This window comes from Dipodomys spectabilis, unplaced genomic scaffold (assembly GCF_019054845.1).
Source record: "Dipodomys spectabilis isolate Male_0828 unplaced genomic scaffold, ASM1905484v1 ptg000038l, whole genome shotgun sequence".
Taxonomy (NCBI): Eukaryota; Metazoa; Chordata; class Mammalia; order Rodentia; family Heteromyidae; genus Dipodomys; species Dipodomys spectabilis.
Genome location: NW_024870715.1, coordinates 282,261 through 307,900, shown reverse-complemented (window position 1 = coordinate 307,900; position 25,640 = coordinate 282,261). Strand labels below are relative to the sequence as shown.

Sequence of the window (25,640 nt, the reverse complement as noted above, 5' to 3'; positions counted from 1 at the left end):
ATTTTCATAAACTAATTTCAGTTAGTGGATATAAATTACTACCCAGTTAATGTATTATGCTTTTCTGCAAACATAAATAGTGTAATTGTTCTTTTGCATATTTTGGGTAAAGAATGTTAAACTTGGTGCTAGATAGAGTATTCAGACTAAAATTTTTTAAAATTTTAATAGAATTGGTTGAGACTGCCTCCATTTCCTTTATCTTTTATTATATTTATATTGTCAGATTGTACATTTTAATTACGTCCTTTTCATAAGTTTTACGCAGCTTCCCATAGTTCCAAGAACCAAATTAAGAAACGGAACCAGTATTTATTACATCCCTTTTAGTTGCTAGGTACTTCACATTTTAAATAATTGTTTAGTTTGTGAAAATAAGTAAATACCCTTGTTTTATAGATGAGAGAACCATGTTTTAGGTCTTAGGGCTTTGCCATCGCCACCAAATAGTAAATAATAAATTTTGAAACCAGTTTACTAATGCTACACCTAGTGCTTGGTGCCGGTGGTACAGACATGTAATCCTAGCTTCTTTGGTGTTAGAGATCAGTAGGATTGTGGTTTGAAGTCAGCCTAGGCAAAAGGGGAGGCCTCCAACCTCAACCAACATTGTGTGAATCAAGAGAATTTAAAAACAACTTTATAGTAATTTTAATTTGTCTTGAATCTAAAAAAATTGAAGTATAGATACATGTGAGTGTGGGTGTGTATTTGTGCCAGTGCCAGTTCTGGGCCTTGAATTCAAGGTTGGGGCTCTGTCCCTGAGATTTTGCTCTAGGCTAGTGCTCTACTCTTTGAGCCATAACCATGTTCAGCTTCTTTGGTAGTTTATTGAGATAAGAGTCTCTGACTATCCTGCCCTGTCTAACTTTAAACTGCGATCCTTAGATTTCAGCCTCCAGAGTAGCTAGGATTACTGGCATGAGCATGGATTTTTTTTTTTAAGTCCACGTATTGTGTTGTACACTTGGCCTTATAGATAGGAAATAAAAATCAGTCTTTTAGTTTGAGATCTATTGACCTATTTAATAGTTGTCATTGTATCATTCTGTGTCTCCTCCTCTTTTTTTTTTCTGATGTTAGAAATCAAGCCCAGGAAGTTGTGTATGCTAAACTTACGCTCTGCTATTGAGCCATATCTACAGACCTTACCCATTTTTTCTGTTTCCTGTTAAAGTATTTGCATAGCCTTAATAGAATTTGGTAGAAAATTTCATAGATTTTACAGAAATGTTGAAACTTATTGAAAAGTTTTTCTTTTAATTCTAGAAGTTTGTTAAATTTATACAGAATTCTGCCTTAGGGAATTCAGAAAGCAGGTAGTACTTCATTTTTAAAAAGTAAGGAAAATTGGAATACAGTTTGGTGATAAAGTACTTAATACGCATAAGACTTGGGTTTTAGTCCTTGGCATGGTGAAGCAAAATTGAGTAAATTTGTAAAGGAATTGTTAAAATAACCAGTACATTTTAGCTATCAGCATAGCCTCATAGAAGGCAGTAATATTAAGAGTGGAAAGAATTAGTTGTTTGTCAACCCCATTGGAAGGAGCAGAGCTATAATTCACGTTTGATTACTATGAGTTCATTTTAAAGTTTGTGATCCATTACATTAAAGTTTTGTAGATTTGCCTTAAATTTTGAGGTTATTTTCGTTTTATGGGTAAATTAAAACATTTCTTAAGATACATTGACATTACAATTAGTCATTTTTTTTGGGGGGGGGGTCCGGTTGTGGGGCCTGAACTCTGGGCATGGGCGCTGTCCCTCAGCTCTTCAGCTCAAGGCTAGCGATCTACCACTTGAGTCACAGAGCCACTTCCGGCTTTTTTTCTTTTTGCTTATGTGGTGCTGAGGAATCGAACCCAGGGCCTCAGGCATGCAAGGCAAGCACTCTACCACTGATCCACCTTCCCAGCCCCTAGAATTATTAATTTTGCATGAGCATTTGTTATATGTAATTCTTGGTTAAAATTTGTCTTTTTTCCATCTTTCTAGGGAGATGATCCATCTGATTTTGAAGACCTTTCTGAGGAAATGAGGGAAATATGAAGAACCAAATATAATTTTGAAATTCAGGATCTGTATTTTGAGATGACTTTATTTTCAGAATGAAAAGCATATGTGGTTACCTTTATGAATGTAGAGACATGAGAAGAAAGTTATGATGGCAAAAAACAAAGAGCCTCGTCCCCCATCCTATACTATCAGTGTAGTTGGACTCTCTGGAACTGAAAAAGACAAAGGTAACTGTGGAGTTGGAAAGTCTTGTTTGTGCAATAGATTTGTACGCTCAAAAGCAGATGAATATTATCCAGAGCATACTTCTGTGCTTAGCACCATTGACTTTGGAGGAAGAGTAGTAAACAATGATCACTTTTTATATTGGGGTGACATAATACAAAGTGGTGAAGATGGAGTAGAATGCAAAATTCATGTCATTGAACAGACAGAGTTCATTGATGACCAGACTTTCTTGCCTCATCGGAGTACAAATTTGCAACCATATATAAAACGTGCAGCTGCCACTAAATTACAGTCAGCAGAAAAACTGATGTATATTTGCACTGATCAACTTGGCTTGGAGCAAGACTTTGAGCAGAAGCAAATGCCAGAAGGGAAGCTCAATGTAGATGGATTTTTATTGTGCATTGATGTAAGTCAAGGATGTAATAGGAAATTTGATGATCAACTTAAATTTGTCAATAACCTTTTTGTCCAGCTATCAAAATCAAAAAAACCTGTAATAATAGCAGCAACTAAATGTGACGAATGTGTGGATCATTATCTTAGAGAAGTTCAAGCATTTGCTTCAAACAAAAAGAACCTTCTTGTAGTGGAAACATCAGCACGATTTAATGTCAACATTGAGACATGTTTCATTGCACTGGTACAAATGTTGGATAAAACTCGTGGCAAACCTAAAATTATTCCCTATCTGGATGCTTATAAAACACAGAGACAACTTGTTGTCACAGCAACAGATAAGTTTGAAAAACTTGTGCAGACGGTGAGAGACTATCATGCAACTTGGAAAACTGTTAGTAATAAATTAAAAAATCATCCTGATTATGAAGAATACATCAACTTAGAGGGAACAAGAAAGGCCAGAAATACGTTCTCAAAACATATAGAACAACTTAAACAGGAACATATAAGAAAAAGAAGAGAAGAATATATAAATACCTTACCAAGAGCTTTTAATACTCTTTTGCCAAACTTGGAGGAGATAGAACATTTGAATTGGTCAGAAGCTTTGAAATTAATGGAGAAAAGAGCAGATTTCCAGTTATGTTTTGTGGTGCTAGAAAAAACACCTTGGGATGAAACTGACCATATAGACAAAATAAATGATAGACGAATCCCATTTGACCTCTTGGGCACTTTAGAAGCTGAAAAGGTCTATCAGAACCATGTACAACATCTAATATCAGAGAAAAGGCGAATTGAAATGAAGGAAAAATTTAAGAAGACTTTGGAAAAAATTCAGTTCATTTCACCTGGGCAGCCATGGGAGGAAGTTATGTGCTTTGTTATGGAGGATGAAGCCTTCAAATACATCACTGAGGCTGACAGCAAAGAGGTGTATGGTAGGCATCAGCGAGAGATAGTTGAAAAAGCCAAAGAAGAGTTCCAGGAAATGCTTTTTGAGCATTCTGAACTTTTTTATGATTTAGACCTTAATGCAACACCAAGTTCAGATAAAATGAGTGAAATTCATACAGTTCTGAGTGAAGAACCTAGGTACAAAGCTTTACAGAAACTTGCACCTGATAGGGAATCGCTTCTCCTTAAACACATAGGATTTGTTTATCATCCCACTAAAGAAACATGCCTTAGTGGCCAAAATTGTACAGACATTAAAGTGGAGCACTTACTTGCCAGTAGTCTTTTACAGTTGGATCATGGACGCCTACGCTTATATCATGATAGTACCAATATAGATAAAGTTAACCTTTTCATTTTAGGGAAAGATGGTCTTGCCCAAGAACTAGCAAATGAGATAAGGACGCAATCCACTGATGATGAATATGCCTTAGATGGAAAAATTTATGAACTTGATCTTCGGCCAGTTGATGCCAAATCGCCTTACATTTTGAGTCAATTATGGACTGCCGCCTTTAAACCACATGGGTGCTTCTGTGTATTTAATTCCATTGAGTCATTGAGTTTGATTGGGGAATTTATTGGAAAAGTGAGAACTGAAGCTTCTCAGATCAGAAAAGATACATATATGGCTAATCTTCCATTTACATTAATTTTGGCTAATCAGCGCGATTCCATTAGTAAGAATCTACCCATTCTCAGGCACCAAGGACAGCAGTTGGCAAACAAGTTACAGTGTCCTTTTGTAGATGTACCTCCTGGTACATATCCTCGTAAATTTAATGAATCCCAAATAAAGCAAGCTCTAAGAGGAGTCTTGGAATCAGTTAAACACAATTTGGATGTGGTAAGCCCAGTTCCTACCAATAAAGATGTATCAGAAGCTGACTTGAGAATTGTCATGTGTGCCATGTGTGGTGATCCATTTAGTGTAGATCTTATTTTATCACCCTTCCTTGATTCTCATTCTTGTAGTGCTGCTCAAGCTGGGCAGAATAATTCCCTAATGCTTGACAAAATTATCGGTGAAAAAAGAAGGCGGATACAGATCACAATATTATCGTACCACTCCTCAATTGGAGTAAGGAAAGATGAACTGGTTCATGGGTATATATTAGTTTACTCTGCAAAACGGAAAGCATCAATGGGAATGCTTAGAGCATTTCTGTCAGAAGTTCAGGACACCATTCCTGTACAACTGGTGGCAGTTACTGACAGCCAAGCAGATTTTTTTGAAAATGAGGCTATCAAAGAATTAATGACTGAAGGAGAACATATTGCAACTGAGATCACTGCTAAATTTACAGCATTATATTCTTTATCTCAGTATCATCGGCAGACAGAAGTCTTTACTCTGTTTTTTAGTGATGTCCTAGAGAAAAAAAATATGATAGAAAATTCCTATTTGTCTGATAATACAAGAGAATCAGCCCATCAAAGTGAGGATGTTTTTCTACCATCCCCCAGAGACTGTTTTCCCTATAACAACTACCCTGATTCAGATGATGACACCGAAGCACCACCTCCTTATAGTCCAATTGGGGATGATGTACAGTTGCTTCCAACACCTAGTGACCGTTCCAGATACAGGTTAGATTTGGAAGGAAATGAATATCCTATTCATAGCACCCCGAACTGTCATGATCATGAACGCAACCATAAAGTGCCTCCACCTATTAAACCTAAACCAGTTGTACCTAAGACAAATGTGAAGAAACTGGATCCAAACCTTTTAAAAACAATTGAAGCTGGTATTGGTAAAAATCCAAGAAAACAGATTTCTCGGGTCCCTTTGGCACATCCTGAAGATATGGATTCTTCAGATAACTATGCGGAGCCCATTGACACCATTTTCAAACAGAAGGGCTACTCTGATGAGATTTATGTTGTTCCAGAAGATAGTCAAAATCGAATTATTAAAATTCGAAACTCATTTGTAAATAATACCCAAGGAGATGAAGAAAATGGGTTTTCAGATAGAACCTCAAAGGGTCATGGGGAACGGAGACCTTCAAAATACAAATATAAATCTAAAACTTTATTTAGCAAAGCCAAGTCATATTATAGAAGAACACATTCAGATGCAAGTGATGATGAGGCTTTCACTACTTCTAAAACAAAAAGAAAAGGAAGACATCGTGGAAGTGAAGAAGATCCACTACTTTCTCCTGTTGAAACTTGGAAAGGTGGAATTGATAATCCTGCTATCACTTCTGACCAGGAGGTAGATGATAAGAAGCTGAAGAAGAAAACCCACAAAGTAAAAGAGGATAAAAAGGTAAGTTCCTTAGATAAGTTTATAATTAGTTTATACTTGTGATCTTAGCTACTCAGGGGGTTGAGATCTGAGCATTGCGGTTCAAGATAGTACTGGCTGGACAGGAAAATCCTTGGGACTCTTAATCTCCAAACAACCAGCAAAAAGCTGATAGTAGAGCTGTGGTTCAAGAGGTAGATTACTAGCCTTAAATGAGGTAGCTCAAGAACAGTGCTCACTCTGTGAGCTCAAGCCCCAGAACCAGCACCAAGAAAAAAAAGTATATTTTAAGGATAAAAAAATCTGACAAGATTTGTTACAAAGCTATCTTATTTGGTAAATGTAATCCTTACATGTTGAGTTTTACAAATGTCTTCCAGAGAAAGTTATTTTCATAATTTCTGTGCTTTTTGTTATTTTACTTAGAGCAGGTTTGCCTTCATATACGTAAGCATAAAAAGTTGAAGTGAATGCTTGTTTCTGTAGAAGCTCAGATATGAGGTGACTTGTTCTTTTTCCTCTGTAATTCTGTTTTCCATTGTGACCACCAGTTTTGCAATATTAATTTGATATACCTGTTTCACTCAGGGATACAATTAGAATAAAATAGTAACAGTTTTATAGTTGTGGAGCTTTACTAACACTTCTAGGAAGGTCTTTTGTATTTTGAGGCATAAGTTTCTGAAATTTCATTTGTAGAATTCTGGTTTAATTGGTTTCTGTCTTTTATATTTTTAATAGATGTTAAATCGTCTGATAGCATTAAGTATTAAAAGTGTAAACATACATTTCTGTTAAACTTGTGTTTAGTACTTTTCATCAGTTAAGTGTATAGTCTTGTAAATTATCAATACATATTTCCTATAGCTGATTACTGTTAATCAGGCTCAAATAAGATAAATATTTTGGAAAACTTAGTCTGCACGCTTTTCCTATGTACAATAACTTAGCATTATAAAGCATTATAGTTGAATAAAATACATTTTATTTTCAAAGTTTGAGCTGTAGTATTTATTTTATCACTATTCCTTAGAGTAGGTATATAAATACTTTTAAGACTTACCTAGACATACTTGTTAATGATATATACTACTATTAGTAAAATATCTGTGGCAGTGCTCCCACTCCAAAAACATGAGTGTTTTTTCTTTAGTTTGCATTTATAGGTTGAGCATGTTAAATCTGAAAATCCAACTCTGAAATGCTCCAAAATCTGAACTCTTGAACCCCAACATGATGCATGCCATATGTGGAAAGCACCACATGTGTAAAACTCTGTACTTGACCTTACATAGTTAAAATAAAATGCAGGTACGCTAAAAATGTTGCACAGAATTACTGTATGTGTATGAGGCATTTATGAAACATAAGTGAATTTAGTGTTTATATTTATGCCTCATCCCTATGTCATACTGTATATGCAAATATACACTAAAATTTTGTAAAAATGTGAAAAAAATTAAAATCTGAAACACTTCAAGCATTTCAGATAAGGAATATTTAATTAAATCTATATTACTAAAACTACCAAACGCTAACAAAAATTGAGAATCAATAGTATTTCCCTTTTTAAATTACATGTATATGTGTTGCCAGTTTTGCTCACAAATCTAATTATTTTGGTGGGTTTTTTTGCTTTAGGTATAATTTCAATGTAGATAATTTCAAGAACACTAAATGAGCCTGACCCCAGTGACTCACCCCTGTAATCCTAGCTACTCAGGAAACTGAGATCTGAAGATGGTAGTAAGCCAGCCTGGGCTCAAGTGGTAATCACCAGCGTGGAGGGAAGAAAGCTAAAAGACTGTGCCTTAGCTCTGAGTTCAAGCCCCAGTACTGGCACAAACACATGCACACAATCACTCCCCTCCCCCCAACATACGTGTGCACGTGCATGCACACTCACACACAAAGCATAATAAAAGAGTTCCTAAATATCCACACACACACACACACACACACACACACAGCATAGTAAAGGAGTTCCTATATATCCTTAATCCAGATTTATCAGTTGTTCACAGTTTGCTCCCCTGCTTAATAGTGTGAGTGTATTTGTTTGAGATTCAGTTGCAGATACTGCATTCTCTGCCATCAAAAACTTCATTGAGTATTCCTTAAGCAAAAATGTTTTAATAACAGTATAGCCATGTTGTCCCAAGATACACAGGTAATTAGGCACCATATAGTTTTTCAAGTTTTTAATAAAAATGGTTGATCAGATTTCCAGATTTTTCATTTTGCTGTCATTTTTAAAAAATGTGATCTGTTTTCATGAAAGTTTGTTTCTTCAGAATTCTTTTAGGATAAATATACAACAGTGTAATTACTAGCTTGAAAGAACTTGAGTATTTCAGAGATTCATTAGTACTACAGTTATTTAATGTTAACTGCTCAACTCTGATCACTTTGAGGGCAAGGAATGTGCCAGATTTATATTCTGGAATTTTTAGCATGACCTTTAATCCCAGTTAATGTATAGATAGTACTTTTCTTGAATTTAATGTTACTGTTCTTTGAATTGAACTCAGCTTCCTCAGACCTGATTGGTCCCATATAGTGACTTAACTATGTTTCATTGAATCTAAAGTCTTTATTTATTTATTTTTTGGGTCCAGTTGTGGGGCCTGAACTCTGGGCCTGGGCACTGTCCCTCAGCTAGCACTCTACCACTTGAGCCACAGCACCACTTCCGGCTTTTTTCTTTTTTCTTACGTGGTGCTGAGGAATCGAACCCAGGGCCTCATGCATGCAAGGCAAGCGCTCTACCACTAAGCCACCTTCCCAGCCCCTTTTAAAGTCTTTATTTTTTTCAGATGTGAAATCTGGATGTATCAAAAGTTGATAGCATAGTCATAATTGAGATGATGTGTAGTTTTTTTAAATTCCTTTTCAGAGGCACATAAAATAACAGTGCTGTTTATAGTCATTGGCTTCTTAGATGAACCAAATAACATAAACATTTAATACCTTTGCACTTTGTGTCAGTCTTTTCATCATTTATACTAACATGGTAAATGATTTCTTTTCTTTCCTTTTGTTCTCTTTTTAGTACTAGGATTTGAACTCGGGGACTTAATACTTGTTGGGCTTGCTTGCTTAACTGGTATTCTACCATTTGAGACACACTTCCAGTTCAGTTCTTTGCTGATTATTTTGGAGAGGGAGACTCTTGCCCTTTTCTGCCTGGGCTGACTTTGAGCTTTAATCTTCCAGGACTCAGCTTTCTGAGTAATGAAAATTTAAGATGTGAGCTACCAGCACCCAGCCATAAATTGGCTTTAAATCATACTTTTATTACTTTCAGTTGATTAAAGTCACATTCTCAACTTTCTTTTTTCTCAATTTTTTAGTTGCTTTGCACAAAAGTGTATGTGTCTCTATATATGTATGCATATAATATCTATCTTATAAAAAGAAGCTTCGTCTAACATTGCTTTAACAGATTCATGTATTACATTTGTTTTTCCCTTTTTTGATAGTACTGGAGTTTAAACGTGGGACCTTACACTTGCTAGGCAGACAGGCACTCTGCCACTAAGCCAGGCTTCCAATCTTCTTTTTTTTCCACTATTAGTTATGTTGAGAATAGGATCCCCTGGGCTCAGGCCTGAATTATGATTTGCTCGCTTTATGCTTCCCATCATAGCCAAGATAGCAGGTGCATGCCACCATATCCAGCTTCTTCCATTGATGAAATCCTCCCAATCTCAGCTTCTATTTGGTAGGATGGCACCATGCCTGGTTACTGACTGAAAAGAGAAGTCTTGTGTGTATGTCCAGGCTGCCCTCAAACCACAACCCTCCAGATTTCAGTCTCCCAAGAAGCTTAGAGGTCTGAGCCACTGGCCTTCAGCTTAGGCATTATATTTTGAATTCTAAGAACATTGAAAAATTGCTTTAAGTATATCTATATAGTTAACATCTCTCTATGACATTTTTTATTCATTGTAGAATGCCTAGAGAGCACTGTTATACCACTTAGTTTGCCTAAAAATCACCCCTTGCCCCGCCGCCCCAACACACACATGGTATGAAGCTAACATAGGGCCTTGTGCATGCTTGCCAAATACTCTGCCACTGACCTACATCTCTAGCCCTGTAAAAATTGTTTCCATAGTGTAAACTGGACTTGAGTAATTGAACTTATATTTCAAGAAGCTAAAATGTTAACTTGGTAGACTGATCCTGTGATTGGTCAAGATTAAGAAAATACTTTTAGAACAATTGAAAGATGTGTGATTAAGACTATAACATGGTGAAGAGGCCCATTGTCTTAAAACCAGTTTTCTGGGGTCTGAATTCAGGTTCATCCACTTAACTGCCTATATTACTATATAATTTCTCGGTACCTCCATCTAGGAAAGTGGAAGTAATCCTAAGGCTACTCTGAGAAATAAATTAATATTTGTTTAGAACAATGCTTTGAACATGGTAAATTTGTTGAACAAAAAATAATTCTTTTATAATAGTCTGGATGTACATGGGTGTTTAAGGAACATTAAGGATAGGGAAAGTATGATTCTAGTTTTATAGAACATTATGAAAAAGAAAAGCATTTGTTTTTATTTTTTAAGGATATTTTACATGGTGAAAGTCAGTTGTATAGCGGCATAAAACTGACAAGTAGTATGATAAGGAAGCTCCCCTAGTCACGAATAACTGAAATAACATTACATTTATGAGGGTCTTTTCTAAACAAAAACTATTTAGAACTAAAATTAGTTGGTTACGCAGAGTTTGTGCCAAAAGGAATGCTGTTCTAGAATTCAAGTTGCAATGAAGGAAGAGATTAGTGTTACGTAATCTAGTTTGGAGGTAGATATAAACATTAGTTAGAAAGTGATAGATTCAGAGGCTACATGAGCAAGCAAGTTGACTCTTTGAAAAGCTTAGACAAACTTGGCAACATTGATGACAAAACAAGACAAAGTCAAAGAGTGAATAATACAGTAATTCACTGGGAAAATGTTCATGTTTGTATATGATGCATTGATACTAGTTTGCTGAATTTGTTACATAATGTTCAGTTTTGGAACTATACATCATTGCTGCTGTCAAGAATGTTTGAATTATGAAGCTTATCTTGCTCCAGGGTTTTTGTTTTATTTTACTTATATTTAAGTAGTTGTACAAAGGTATTTCAATTCAACAAATCAGTTTCTAAGTGTAGTACATCTTGGTCAATGTCTTCTCTTCCATTTTTCTCCTTTATCCCATCTTTCCCAATCTTACTATCCCTACAATTTAGATCGTTCCATTTTTGCTTCAAGGGTTTTTAAATAAGGGACTGTGGACTATTAATAGCCAAAAACATCCAACAGTATACACAGGGGAACTTATCCAATTTGGATTTGTAACTACATATGCAAAAAAATCACTTAATATTAGAAAATTGTATTTATTTTCCCTCAAAACACATTAAAGGTGAAATAATATGAAAGTGACTGTAGAAGTCATGCTTATAAAGTTAATAAAACTATAGGCAGACTACTAAATTAGGGACAGATTTTTTTTTTTCCTAATAAGAGTTTAAACTGCCACATGCTTACTTGGCTTGCTTGCTTACTTGGGGCTTGTGCTTTACCACTTGAGCCATGCCTGCCGCCCTGCTTTATGCTGGTTATTTTAGAGATGGAGTCTCACAGACTTTTTGCCCTGGCTAGTTTTGAACCTGATCCTCTAGAAGGATCTATACAGGCAAATTCATGATCAATAGTAGTTTGGTTAGCAGAATAAGCTAGCTAAAAGATGAATAACAAAAAAGTACTTGTGTCTCTATATATCAACAGCAGATAACTTGAAAAAGTAATTAAGGACGATGCCCTTAGCAGAAGCATGGCAAATTATCAGATCACCAGGAATGACTACAATATGTAAACTTTTGCCACAACAAAATCAAAAAAGCACTGTTGAAAGGCATGAAAGACATAACAAATGGTGGAGCTCTTGTCTTCCTGTATATAAATATATTGCATTATAGAGAACTTGATGTTCTCAGACTGAAGTATAGATTGTGCTGTTTCTTTGAAAGTTCCGAGAGTTCCTAAGAAACTTGGAACACTGACTTCCATTAGCATATTTAGACAAGATTCAGAGTTGCAAGGCTCCTTCCTTCCTTCCTTCCTTCCTTCCTTCCTTCCTTCCTTCCTTCCTTCCTTCCTTCCTTCCTTCCTTCCTTCCTTCCTTCCTTCCTTCCTTCCTTCCTTCCTTCCTTCCTTCCTTCCTTCCTTCCTTCCTTCCTTCCTTCCTTCCTTCCTTCCTTCCTTCCTTCCTTCCTTCCTTCCTTCCTTCCTTCCTTCCTTCCTTCCTTCCTTCCTTCCTATCTTTCTTTCTTTCTTTCTTTCGCCAGTCCTGGCCCTTGATTTCAGGGCCTAGATACTCCCTGAGCTTTTTTGGTCAGGGCTAGCACTCTATCACTTGAGCCACAGCTCCATTTCTAGCTTTTTGGTGGTTAATTGGTGATAAAGAATATGGCAGACTTCTCTGATAGACTGTCTTGGAACCACAATTCTCAGACTTGAGTTAGGATTACATATGTGAGCCACTTGCACCTGGCTCTGGATAGATCTTAGCTACAAAGATCTATCAGGAGAGTGGACTTGAGATTATTTAATTCTGAATGAACAGCACACCCATGCTATTACCACATGTGGTGAAGAGAACATAGTATATCAAAGGAGGTCACTGTTCTGTTATTTGTCTAGGGTAGCAATATTCCTGTAAAGAGCCAGTAAATATCTTAGGCATTAAGATTATACATTCTGCTTAATTGGTCAGATCTGATACTGTAGTGCTAAAATAGCCATCCGTAACATGTAAACTAATAAGCACGTCTGTGTTCTAATAAAGTTTTTCCAAAACAGGTGACAGGCTGGATTTGGCCTCCAGGTTGTAAAATTTTCTGGCATTCTATTAGAATAAGTAGAATAAGAAGACCAAATTCTGAGTCCTGTTAACAGTGAATATTTAGCCTAAAAGTAATTTGAAGGTAGAGAGTAACTAGATTTATTTCTTGAGATGGCTTTATTGCAGTATGGAGAATGGGTTGAAGACTAGATAGGTTGAAGACCTAATTTAGTATATTAACAGTAGTCTTAGGAAAATTTATAGAAGTTTAGAGTAGGGCTGGGAAGGTGGCTCAGTGGTAGAGTGTTTGCCTTGCATGCCTGAGGCCCTGGGTTCGATTCCTCAGCATCACATAAGCAAAAAGAAAAAAGTCGGAAGTGGCGCTGTGGCTCAAGTGGTAGAGCGCTAGCCTTGAGCTGAAGAGCTGAGGGACAGCGCCCAGGCCCAGAGTTCAGGCACTACGACCGGACCCAAAAAAAAAAAAAAAAAGCTTAGAGTACTTGGAGGAAGGACAGGAGAATGGGATGGATTTGAAAGGTAATTCAAATTTGTAAAGATTTGACAATATATTGCATAAAGAGGTCTGAAAGACACTTCTAAGGTTTCTGTCTTGTTTATGACTTCCTCAATTCAATAATTATGCTATTCATGAAATAGAGCATTAGAAACTTGCTAGGTTTGAAGTTGGTAAGTTGAGCTGTTTGGAGTCCAAGTGAAAATGTCAAATAGGCAGTTGAGTTAAAGAGATTCATATTTAGGAAACAATTAAATAGACATGTTAATGGATGAAAATCGCTTGGGAGTGAATATCGATGCTTGCCTAACAGTTTTTTTTTTTTTAAACAATTCGGGGTTTAAACCCAGGTTCTTATGCTTGCTTGGCAGGTGCTATGCCACTTGAGTCTACCTCCAACCCTAACTTAGATCTTTGAGGAAGTGCCAGTGCTGATGGCTCAATAAAAGAGATAATCCTAAAGAAGCATATTAAGAATAAACTAGAGGGACTTGGGTATGGCTCAGGAATGAGCATTTTTCTAGGATGAAAAAGCCCCTATTCTTCAGCTCTCTGTAAATTGAAAATAATATGACTGATCGTTTCTTAGCTTAACTCCTATAAAAATTAGGAGTTAATTATGTAGTTTTGAATTGTGATAGAAACTGGGAATGTACTTCAAGTGCCTGGCATGTAGAATTGCTCAAGAAACGGTATTACAGTGTGAGGCAGGCTCGAAATAGTTCATTGTATTCTTTCTGTATTTCATAACAATCATCCCATTTGTTGGATTCATTTTCTGACTCATTTTAAAATTAAATACTCCTATGACTTTTCATTCTGTTTATGAATTCCTTTGAGAGCATTATTTTTATTTTTTGAGTCTAAGGTGGGAACCATAGTCTATGAATCTTTTTCTCAGATTTCCTTATCTGGAAAATCATAACTTACAGGTATTACTGGCATCTAAAGATGACTTAGAGCTCCATTTCTTTTTTTTCTTTTTTCTTTTTTTTTGCTGGTTGACCTGAACTCTGGGCCTGGGCGCTGTCCCTCAGCTTTTCAGCTCAAGGCGAGCTCTCTACCGCTTGAGCCACAGCGCCACATCTGGCTTTTTCTGTTTATGTGGTGCTGAGGAATCGAACCCTGGGCCTCATGCATGCAAGGCAAGCACTCTACCACTGAGCTACCTTCCCAGCCCAGGTCCATTTCTTTTAAACTGAACATAGTTGCCATTTCTGCCAAAGAAGGATTTTCATGCTTAGCAGCCCGTTTTATATTCCAAAATGAGTTTAGTGTTTCAGGAACAAATATCTAAGACAATCATTATTGTTTTTAAAAATCATAAATAATCATATATAAGCATTTCTGCATAACAAATGAAATTTCACAATGCTGTGTAATTTATTTTGATTTTCTGTTAAACTATAAAAAGAAATGCTGGCTGTGACCTACTGATTGGGTTTTATAAAAGAAAGAAGTGCTTTAAGAAAAACTGAATGAGGAAAGTGGCCAGTTCTTAATAAGAAATGGCCAGTTCTTAACTGGTTAGTGGAGATGGGAGTGGCATACCCATATATATATTTTTTTTTCTTCAGTATCTACTCCACTTTTGTTAGCTTGATTAAGGTACAGAGTAAAATACTTTGGAGGTCTATGGTAGTGGATAAGTTAGTGTAAGTTAGATATTAATATGTAAGTCATGTAGAATGTAGTAAACCTTATGTTTAAAGTTATTTGGCTTGTGCCTTTTTTTTGGTTTTGGTGCCATACTGGGGCTTGGACTCACAGCTTGGGTACTGTCCATTAGCTTTTTCTCTTAAGGCTAGTACTCTTATCACTTGAGCCACACCTCCATTATTGGCTTTTTAGGGTTAAGTAAAGATGAGTCTCATAGACTTCCTGCCCAGGCTGGCTTAGAATCATGATCCTTAGATCTCAGTCTTCTGAGTAGATAGGGTTACAGGCATGAGCTATTAGTGCCCAGCTTGATTTATGACTTCTAAAACCTGACAGTATTTATTAAGTAAAATATCATTTTAAAATAATTGATGTGCTAGGTGCCAGTGGCTCACACCTATAATCCTACCTACTCAGGAGATTGAGATCTGAGGATCACAGTTAAAAGCCAGCCCAGCAGGAAAATCCATGAGACTCTCATCTCCAATAAACTACCATAAAATGGAAATGGCTCTGTAGCTCAAGTAGTAGAGCGCTAGCCTTGAGCTGAAGACCTGAGGCACAGCGCCCAGGCCCAGAGTTCAAGCCCCATGACCAACAACAACAACAAAAAATTGCTGTGCCCAGCACTGGTTGCTTACTGTAGAAAGACAAATTTTCCAGATCCAGTGGGGCAGGCTTACACTTTGATCAAGAAGTTCTCATTTAACAAAGACCTTATTTTCGGGGAATTACCTTGCATAAATTAGTTGGGAGTTGATTAAAGGTATTAATTGTAACTTAATAGGACAGAATGAGAGTCATTTTTATATAGAAAGTACGCTAAGAAAAATGAGAAAATTTCAAATGTCAAATTCTTCAAATGTCATCTTTTCTAGTCTTTCTTAATCCTAAGCTCTGTCTAACCTCTGGTCAGAGAAATGGAATTATGCTAATGAACTTAGTTCTGAGCTTTTATCTAGGTGAAGTTCAGGATGAAGTTGGCTTTTTTCCAAATAGGGTAATGAGAATCTATAGGATACTATAGGTAAGATTTATATCCTGTTTAAAGTTCATCCCCTTTCCCTAGCACAGTATTTTGTACTGTGGTCTTGGTTTTATACTGTTAATAATAGATCTAATAAAGGGTCTGTTGAATGTCAGTTTATTTTGAGTCAAGAAAACTCGTTCAATAAACTACTTAGGAGGCTGATGCAAGAAGATTACTTGAGCTCTAGAGTTTGAAACCAGCTTGGGCAGCACAGATTTTGTGAATGAATAAATCAACGTATGGAAGAACAGATGGATGGAGTCTTAAAATTGGCTTCTTGAATAGCATTTCTGTGTCGGCCACACCAATTTATGGTACTATATAAGTACAGATAGATAGTGTACTTACTTGCACTTAGATCTATGCCTAAGTTTGCTGTTTCTACACAAGCTTCACATATGCTAGGCAAGTGCTCTTTTTGCTTGAGCCACATCCTAATTATTTAGTAGTTATTTATGTAGGTTTCTTTTTAAGCAGTGTTGAAGTTTAACCCAGCTCCTTGTGCTTGCTAGATAGTCTACCACTTAAGCCATACCCCAGCTCTCGAGTGTGTTTCTGATTTGTGTTCTAATAGATTATTTTAATAAGTTTAATTATAATTGTTAAGAATATAATCTGTATGTGTCAAGAAGGTACTTCCTATAACAGAATATTGCGTTTTTATAAATTGATAGTTGTTACTATTTCAAGGCAAGATAAATGTATGGATTACCAATTTTATGGACTACAAAATCTGGTATACTACAAATTGTTCTACTCCAAGAGTTATTTTAGATCATTTTATTTCTGTTTTACACACACACACACGCGCACACGCCAGCTGATTTCTCAAAGAGACTGTTTAATTTGTAACTTTTAGTGAAGAATTCTTGATGTTTCTAGTTCTTAGAACAGAATATGAGGATATGACAAAGGAACTTTATGATTGTATCTTAATTTTGTCTATATAGTACACCTTGCATACTTTATATAAAATAATTGTTTTTAACTATTTTAGGATTTTTTAAAATATAGTTGTTATTAAGGTGTTATTTGGAGGAGTTACCACAACATACTTGGAAACTGTTTTAGCTTTTGAAAAATCTGAGGAAAAATTTGCATATACTCCCTGGAAAAATACACATGCACAAAGTTTTAACTAGAGCTTTAAAGGTTGCATGTCCTTCCTAAAGACCAACTTATCAAACTTGGATTTGTTCTTGATCCAAGTCTTAACACAGTAGTTCTCTACCAGAGTCTGTATTGCCCTCCAGGGAAGTCTGGAGGCAATGTCTGGAGACAGTGTTAGCTGTTACAAGTGGGTATAGGGAATGCATCTAGTCAATAAAAGTAAGGGTAGCTGCTAAACATTCAAAATTCACTGGCTATTTCCTACAATAAGATTATATGCTACCCAAAATGCTGAAGTTATGATACCTTGGTATAGCAGAATATAGTCTTTAAAAAAAATTTTTGTGTGTGAGAATACTGTACAGAGGAGTTACAACTACATGGGCAAGATAACGAGCACATTTCTTATCAAGCATTGTTGCTTCCTCTTTGTTTCCCCTTCTCATCCCTTCCCATAATCTCCCCCTCTCCCCACCCAATCCTCCCCCCCACACCAAAATTGTAAAGTTCGTTTTTTCAACATAACGACTTGTACATCTCATTGTTGCAATGGGTCCACCTGTATCCCTAGTTAAACGATTTGTTTTTTCCCTTCCCCTCCACAGATTATACCAACATCAAATACAGTGAAAGCATGAATTATACCGTGGGGGAGGGACATACAAAGCAACATAGAAATCATCTTATAAATATGTCAGAAACAATTGCATGAAAGGAAAAAAAAACAAAAGACATATGAATACTTATCTTGGGGTTCGTTCCCCTAATATCAACTTATCTGACCTTTTCAGCAGAATATAGTCTTTAAGGAAATATTTAGTAGTTGGGTGTACATGGCTTGCTTGTACCTGTTAGTGGGAAAGCCAGAATTTTTTTTCTCTCATAGATTGTAGCTTTTAATTCCCATGTTGAGTATGAATATGCCTTTAGGAAAGTAGATCAGAGCTACATACTATTGCTCTTTAACATATGACTTTGTTGTTGTTTTTGTTTCAAAATGTGTTGATTCTTTTCTACTGTCAGAGTCCTATGGAGGTTGGCATTCTTGCCTGCATTATTGCATTGACTTTTGTTTTTTTTTCTTATTTAACATTTTATTTTGAGATAATTGCAGACTTACAAATCTGCAGTTACTTACATATTACATATGTCTTTACGTATGATATAATACAAAGAGCTCATGTGCTATTTTCCTAGTTTCCCAAATGTTAGAACATCTTGTATCAATACAGTGAGTGAGGTATGACAGTAGAATCCACAGGTGTAATTTAGAGTTTCTCAGTTTTACTTGTATATATGTATATTTAGTTTGCTGAAGTTTCTCACACTTACATGTGTCTATGACACTACAGTAATAATGTAAAGCCAATTCCATTAAATTATTGGAAGGCATAGGTTCCTGTCTCCAGCTTTTTTTTTACACTTATGGATAAAGTTGCTGTGAACATTTAAGTATAGATTTTTGTGTGATTGTGGGGTTTTAGTTTCCAGAAATGTCAAATAATAGCGATGTTGGAATGTTTTTAGGATAAATCTTGTGCACCGTCTTAAGTTCTTAATATGTAGTAAAATGTAAACAAAAGTGTCCTTATCCTTACATATAGTAGCCAGTCAAAAGTTTAGGTGAATAAATGGCTTATAGACCTTCTGACTTTCAGAAATGTTCCTAAATACTTCCCTTCTTATATGTAAAGTTTACAGGGTTTTTTTGTTTGTTTGTTTTGTTTTTTGTAGTCATGGGGCTTGTACTTTGGGCCTGGGCACTGTCCCTGAGCTCTTCAGCTCAAGGCAAGTACTCTACCACTTGAGCCACAACGCCACTTCTGGTTTTCTGGTGGCTTATTGGAGTCTCACGGACTTTCCTGCCCAGGCTGGCTTTAAACCGTGATCGTCAGATCTCAGCCTCCTGAGTAGCTAGGATTTCAGGTGTGAGCCACTGGCTCCCAACTAAGATTTACCTTTTAAACACTGGGCTTAAGCCTTACATTTAGTTATTTTGACATTTGCATACTATTTTAGATTACATATTACATATGTCTTTGAATATGACATAATACAAAGGTCTCATGTGCTGTTTTCCTAGTTTGTTTCCTACATATGTGTTACTACATATCTGGTAGTGAAGTGATGTTTCTTCATTATAAAGTGTATGTTACTTGAGGGCATTAATTTTCACTGGTTTTTGTATCTTTCATAGTAACCTAGCATGTTTTATACACACCAAATTTTCTTGTTTTTACACGTTGAAAATACCTAACTTTATCCAAATGAATTCACTGAGAAATGGCTATTTATTTTTGTAACTTCATAACAAGTGGAGTTTTGGTTTTGGTTTGTTTGTTTTTGGTGAATCCTGAAACAGTTAGTATGCCTAAGCTTGGACATATTATCTAGTGAATCTGAAGAGAATGAAGAAATAAGGTAAATGAAACTTTTTTTAAGCTGATAAATGAATTAGCAATACTATAAGGATTCCTGAAGTTATTGCTTAGTTTGTTTACTTCTTTCAAAGATTACCAAGTATGTACTATGAGCTAGAGAGATACTGTGCCTGATCCTAGTACTTAAAAGAGAGAAAGTTAACTGTGTTCTAGATACTATTTTAGAAGTAGACATTGTCATGCTAATGTATCTCAGACTAGTAGCTTGAAGGCTCAGGCTGGCCTCAGCCTCTAATATTGCTGGGATTACAAGCATGTGGCACCATGCCCAGCTCCTTTTGTGTTTTCTTCTAGTATTTTCAGGACAAACATTTAGATCTTTAATGTGTTTTGCGATTTTTTTCTACAAGTGAAGAGATGAGGGTGAAATTTTGATATTCTGATAGTAGAAATCAAATTTTCCCATTCCCATTTATTGAGGAAGTTTTCCTTTCTGTAGTATATGTTTTTTCTTTTGGTCTGAAGTCTCTATTCTATTCCATTGTTCCTTTGACTTTTATGCTAGGACCTTGCTGTTTTTGTTGCTGTGGCTTAGTGATATCTCTTGGAATCAGGTATTGTAATGACTCATTTTGTTTATTTTGCTGTAGATTGCTTTGGGTCTTCAGTATCTTGTGCTTTTATATAAATTTTTAATACTTTTTTTTTTCTAGCTCTATGAAAGAGATCATTGGTTTTGTGTGTGTGTGTTTGTGTGTTTGTGAGCGAGTGTGTGTAAGTGTGAGTGTGTGTGTACATGCTCTACTATTAAGTCCTGAACTCTGAGCCTCATCTGTTGGATCTGCTTTTTTACTCATAGAGGTGCTTTACCACTTGAACAGCACCTCAAGTTTTAGCTTTTTTATGAGTTAATTGGAGATAAGAGTCTGATAAGAGTTGTCTGAATAGCTAGGATTATAAGCATTAACTACCATCTGTCAACGGGTAGTTTTGTTGTTTTGTTTTCGGTTTTATGCCAGTGCTAATGAAGGCCTCAGGCTCTTATTTGACATTTTCATTCAAGGCTGGCGTTCTACCACTTGAGCCATACCTCCCCTTTCTCATTGCTATTTTTATAGGGATTACATTGAATCTCTAGATTCACTTTGAGTGGTTTGAGTGTTTCAGCAATGTTTATTCTTCTGACCCATTAAACATGGCAGGTCTTTCCATCTTTTTCCTTCAATTACTTTTCCTTAAGTGTTTTTATAATTTCTTTGATAGAAATATATTAATGAAGAATATCTTTGATATTCTTCATTAATGTTACTCCTAGATATTTTATTTAATTGTGCCTATTGTGAATGGGATTACTCTAATGATTTTGTCCTCAGCAAATTTATTACTGATGTGTACAAAAGCTACTGATTTTTATATACTAAATATGTATCCTAGTCCTTAATTCTTGCAACACTTCTAAAAGCTTGTTGGAGTCTTTAAGTGTTTCTCTATATAAAATAATAATGATGTAATTTGACTTTTCTCCTTTCCTATTTGTGTGCCCTTTATTTTTTTCCCTTGCCAGATTGCTCTGGCTAAAAGTTTTAGTCCTGGATTGAATAAGGTTGAGGAGAATATACACTGTTGTCTTGTTTCTGATCTTAGAAAATGCATTTAGCTAGTTTTGTGCTTTTTGTGGAAAGACAGTCCTAGAGCTTGACCTTATATTTTAAAGGCTGGTGCAATTTCACTAAGCTATGCCTCCAAACATATTTTTGCTTCACTCCAGAGCACATGATTATTTTGGGCTTCCCATCATTTCTGGGATCATGGTTTCTCTCCATGAAGATAGAATGTCTCAGACATTTCTACCTGATCATCCCAATCTCAGTTCCCCATATGTCATGTGACATATGGGAGTTGAGTTAATATGCTATGCCACTGTGCCCAGTTATAGATTGAGATGAGTCTTATTAACTTTTCTGTAATACTGGCCTTGAACCACATTTTCCTCCTCTCCTGTTCTTAGCCTCCCTAAGTAGTTTGGATAATAGGTATGAGCCACCTGCACCTAGACCTTTCAGCTTTTTCCCATTCAATATGATATTTCTATGGGTCTGTTATTATAGCCTTTATTATGTTAAAAGGGAATCCTTCTATACCTAATTTGTTAAGTTGGGCATCATTTTATTCTTTTCTTAGCACTGTCTTTAAGAAGCTTCTGGTTAGTTGGGTTTGTTTTTATACCAAGTCAGGCTTTTATAGATAATTTATTTCATTTGTATTTATTTTTATATACTTAAGTTTCTTTTTTCTCTTAATGTATTTATCATTAGCAAAGAAAAAGAAATATGCATTCACATATAGTTTTGTTTTTTATTTGCACCAGTAGTGGGGCTTGAACTAAGAGTCTGGGCATTGTCCTATAGCTTTTTGCCACAAGGCTGGTGCTCTACCAGCTGAGCTACAGCTCCATTTCAGTTAATTGGAGATGAGTCCCATTAAATTCCTGCCCTGGCTGGCTTCAAACCACAATCCTCAGACCTCAGCCTCCTCAGTAGTTAGGACTACAGGTGTGAGCCACTGGAGCCCTGCCAGTTTATTTTTATGTACAAAGCCCTATTTCATTTTGTCATTTTTAACCCCTCCCCACAAACAGTATGTCACGATACCCTGTCATCATTCACTAACCTACATTATTTCATATACTACCCTGTATCACTCCATTTTTAAATAGGTCATAGCTTTTGGTTCTTTATAGTTTTGTTTTTGTTTTTTTTGTCTGTCATGGGGCTTGAACTCTGGGCTTGGGTGCTATCCCTCAGCTCTTCAGCTCAAGGCGAGTACTCTACTGCTTGAGCCACAGTGCCACTTCAGTTTTTTTTCCTGGTGGTTTATTGGAGATAAAAAAGCCCAGGCTGGCTTTGAACCATGATCCTCAGCTCTCAGCCTTCTGAGTAGCTAGGATTACAGGTGTGAGCCACTGGCGCCTGGCTCTTAATATAAAGTTCTTATACATTGTAACTTGAAAAATTATATCATTTGTGAGTTTTCATGTTTTCCAAGTCAGTTAGACTAAAGAAATTCAAGACATGATGAAGGTGGATGTTCATGCTTTCTTCAAAGCTCTCCTGTTTACCAGATTCATCAGCAAACAGCAACATCAGCACACAGCATAATAGCATCCTATTCGCTGACTCATCCCAGCAAAGACTCACGGACTCTGCATAGCTTCATTCTGTCCATAGGTTCACATTCTGCCCACCAGCACCATCATTCTGCCCCCCACCCCCTCCTGGGTCAGCACCATCGTCACATCCTGTTTTCTAGTGGTGTGGGTACTCTCCATAGGCATCTGGTCAACAACTATGGTTCCATAAGGCAGTACATGCATACCTAGTGTCAAGGTTATTACCTAAGGTAGTGCATGCGTACATGACTCAGTTCCGTGAATATGTTGAATCAGCTGAATCCTACTCCTTTTAAAGTGCAGGCCCAAAATTCTCTGGAACTTATGGTAAGAGAAGGTTGACTTGCTCCATTTACAGATTATATTTTATTTCATTGCCAGACTGCAGTTATTTAAAATTAGTTTTATATTTAAGTGTATATAGTGTTCATTTTTATGTTTTTATAGCATAAATTCACCAAATACAAGTTCTTTTTTGATACTTATTTTGTTGCATATTTATGATTTTACATAATGCTGTAACAAAATTTGTTGCATATTTGATAGCTTTCTAAAAATTTATAATTGGTAGTTACCTATGCCTAAATGACATGCTGAATTTGGGTATTTTTGTTGTTGTTTGGTTATTTTTGGAACTGGGTTTGAACTTACTGCAAATATTCACACTTGAACTATATCCTCAGTATTTTTCCTTTTAATTTTTCTTATGTGGTTTTGTGCTTTTGCTTGTGGACTTGATACTCCTGCTTCTACCTCTTTAGTAGCTGGCATTTCAGGTGTGCACCTGGCCCCATATAAAGAATTCTTGACCTGTCTTTTTCCTATGAATGTCCCTGTAGAGGAGTCTTCTAGCTTCTAATTTTACTGAGAACTCTGAAACTAGCCTGGTATTTTCTCTTGACTGTTGGTTGTTTGCTTCTTCTGATGATTCACTATTTGTTACTTGTCTTTCTTTCTTAGTACATAGTGAGTTCATCATTTAAGAAGAGACCTCAAATATCTTTTAGGACCATTTGTACTATTTGTTTCACATACTGTTCCAGATTTTTGGGAATACGTTGGTAATAGATAATGGAAAATAGATAAAAATTCCTTCCTTTGTGTGAAGCTTGTGGTACACCAGGAAGAGCCTCCTCTCCCCAAAGAAAAGATGAGACATGAGTGAATTATGTAGTGTGTGGGGAGAAAAAGCAAGAGGAACTGGAGCTAGAGAAGACATCAATATTGCTATTTCTAGTAGGCTGGTCATTCTGGGTATCATTAAGAAAATAAAGGGAACTGCCGTTGTGTAAGTCATAAGTAAAAAAAAACATTTTTGGCATGTTAAAATTGTAAGGAAGCATTGTGGTTCTTTGAAGTAAATGATGAAGTAGAATGAAGTCAGAATGTAAAGGGACATTGGAAGACATACAGATTATATATAACATTGCAGACCATTAGTTGAAAAGTCAGTCTCTCTGATTGCTCTTGAGAATGGGCAATAGGGAATTAAGGTATAAGCAGTTAATGCAGTAATTAACATACATTAAGGGATGGTAACTTTATGGACTAAGGAGTTTACAGTAAAGATAGTGGAAATGGAGTTTATATCTATCCACTTGCTTAATGGTTAGTAGGCATGGGATATGAGAGGAAAAGAAGAGACCAAGTATGACTCAAAATCTTAAACCCATGTGACTTAAAAGGAATAAATTTTAAAAAATGAGATGAAAAGGGAAGACAGGAATTTTGGACACATTAAGAAAAAAATCAGACTTTGAAATGAAACTCAGAGTATTAATTTGGCTTGGTGAGTAGATAATGTTTCCAAAGGGTTGAGTATAGATGGAGAAGAAAAGGCAACAAGGGAATGGGGCTCAGATACTCACATTACAAAAGAGACTGAGAAACTTAAAGAGGGGAGAAAAAAAGTTTCTTCCAAGTCCAGTGAAGAAAGATACTGCTAAAAGTCAAGTAAGCTGAGAACAGAGAACCTAGCCATTGCCAAACAAGAATTAGTGAACTTAATAAGATCAGGCTTAGAGTCATGTTGAGAGGGACAGACGCACTTTAAGTGTCTAAGAGTAAAAGAAAAGAGAAGAATTGAAACCAGCTACTGCATAACTTGTCTACCAAAGATAATAGCATCTTGGAGCAACATCTAGCAAGGAGAGGAAAGATTGCAACTTTTTCAAATGGAAGCAAACCTCCACTTAATATATAAGTATATATTACTTATATATTTATATATATTTGATTATATACTTTGGTTATATTATGTATTACAATAGTGGTATAATAGAGTAATTTAGCTGTCTTTTCCATTTTATTCCTTTTAAAATACTGTGTTGTAAAGGTGATAACAGATAAGCTAATTATTGAGTACATTTCTTTTTGAACAGTGTCATCTCATCCCTCATTTCCTGTTTTTTCCCTCTTGATGACCTTGCCCCCAAGTTGTATAGTTCATTTCCAAAATAGTGTCTAGTGAGTATCACTGCTGAATTAATTCACCCTTTGCCCCACTGTTTCTATGCTTCCCCTTCTGCTTCCCAATTAAACTTACATACAAGTCAGGGATGCAGAATTTTAAAAACAGTGCCAAAAAGGAAAAACAGAAAAAAAAGAACCACAAACAGTACAATATCCATTTTATTCTTAGTGATTTAATTATAGGTAAATTTTCTACTTGCTGTTTCTAAGGAGATTTTTATAGATAGATTTTTTTCAGGTTCTTTACATTTCTTATTGTCCCATTTCTTTATTTTTTTTTTATTTCAAAAATTAATTTTCCTGGTTTGGTTTTCTGGGCTTAAGATTTGTTCATGTTTTTTGGTTACCAGTGTGTGGACTTCAGAAACAAAACTTTTTTTTTTTTTTTAAGTACTAGAGATTTACCTTAGGGCCTCACATTTGCTAAAGTGGCACTGTACCACATAAACCACTCCTCAAACCTTTTTTCAAATAATATCTCAACACTTTTTCCCCAGGTTGGCCTCAGACTGTTATCCCCCCACTAGTGCCTCATCAGTACTGGAATTAAACATACCATCACACCAGACTGGTTTTGTTTTTTTTTTTTAATTG

The 25,640-nt window shown here is 36.0% G+C and overlaps 1 protein-coding gene across 4 annotated transcripts in view; it reads left to right on the top strand.

The window, feature by feature from the left end:
- Nucleotides 1–25,640, top strand: part of Arhgap5 (Rho GTPase activating protein 5) — a 66,220-nt gene that overhangs the window by 12,473 nt on the left and 28,107 nt on the right. For 3 of the 4 annotated variants that reach the window (XM_042677411.1, XM_042677413.1, XM_042677410.1), the window contains exon 2: nucleotides 1,998–5,883. In XM_042677411.1, coding sequence (XP_042533345.1) covers nucleotides 2,164–5,883 — 3,720 coding nt within the window. In that variant the 5' untranslated portion in view covers nucleotides 1,998–2,163. Of the gene's footprint in view, nucleotides 1–1,995; nucleotides 5,884–25,640 lie in introns of those variants that run through there. The other variant, XM_042677412.1, reaches the window with a different exon arrangement.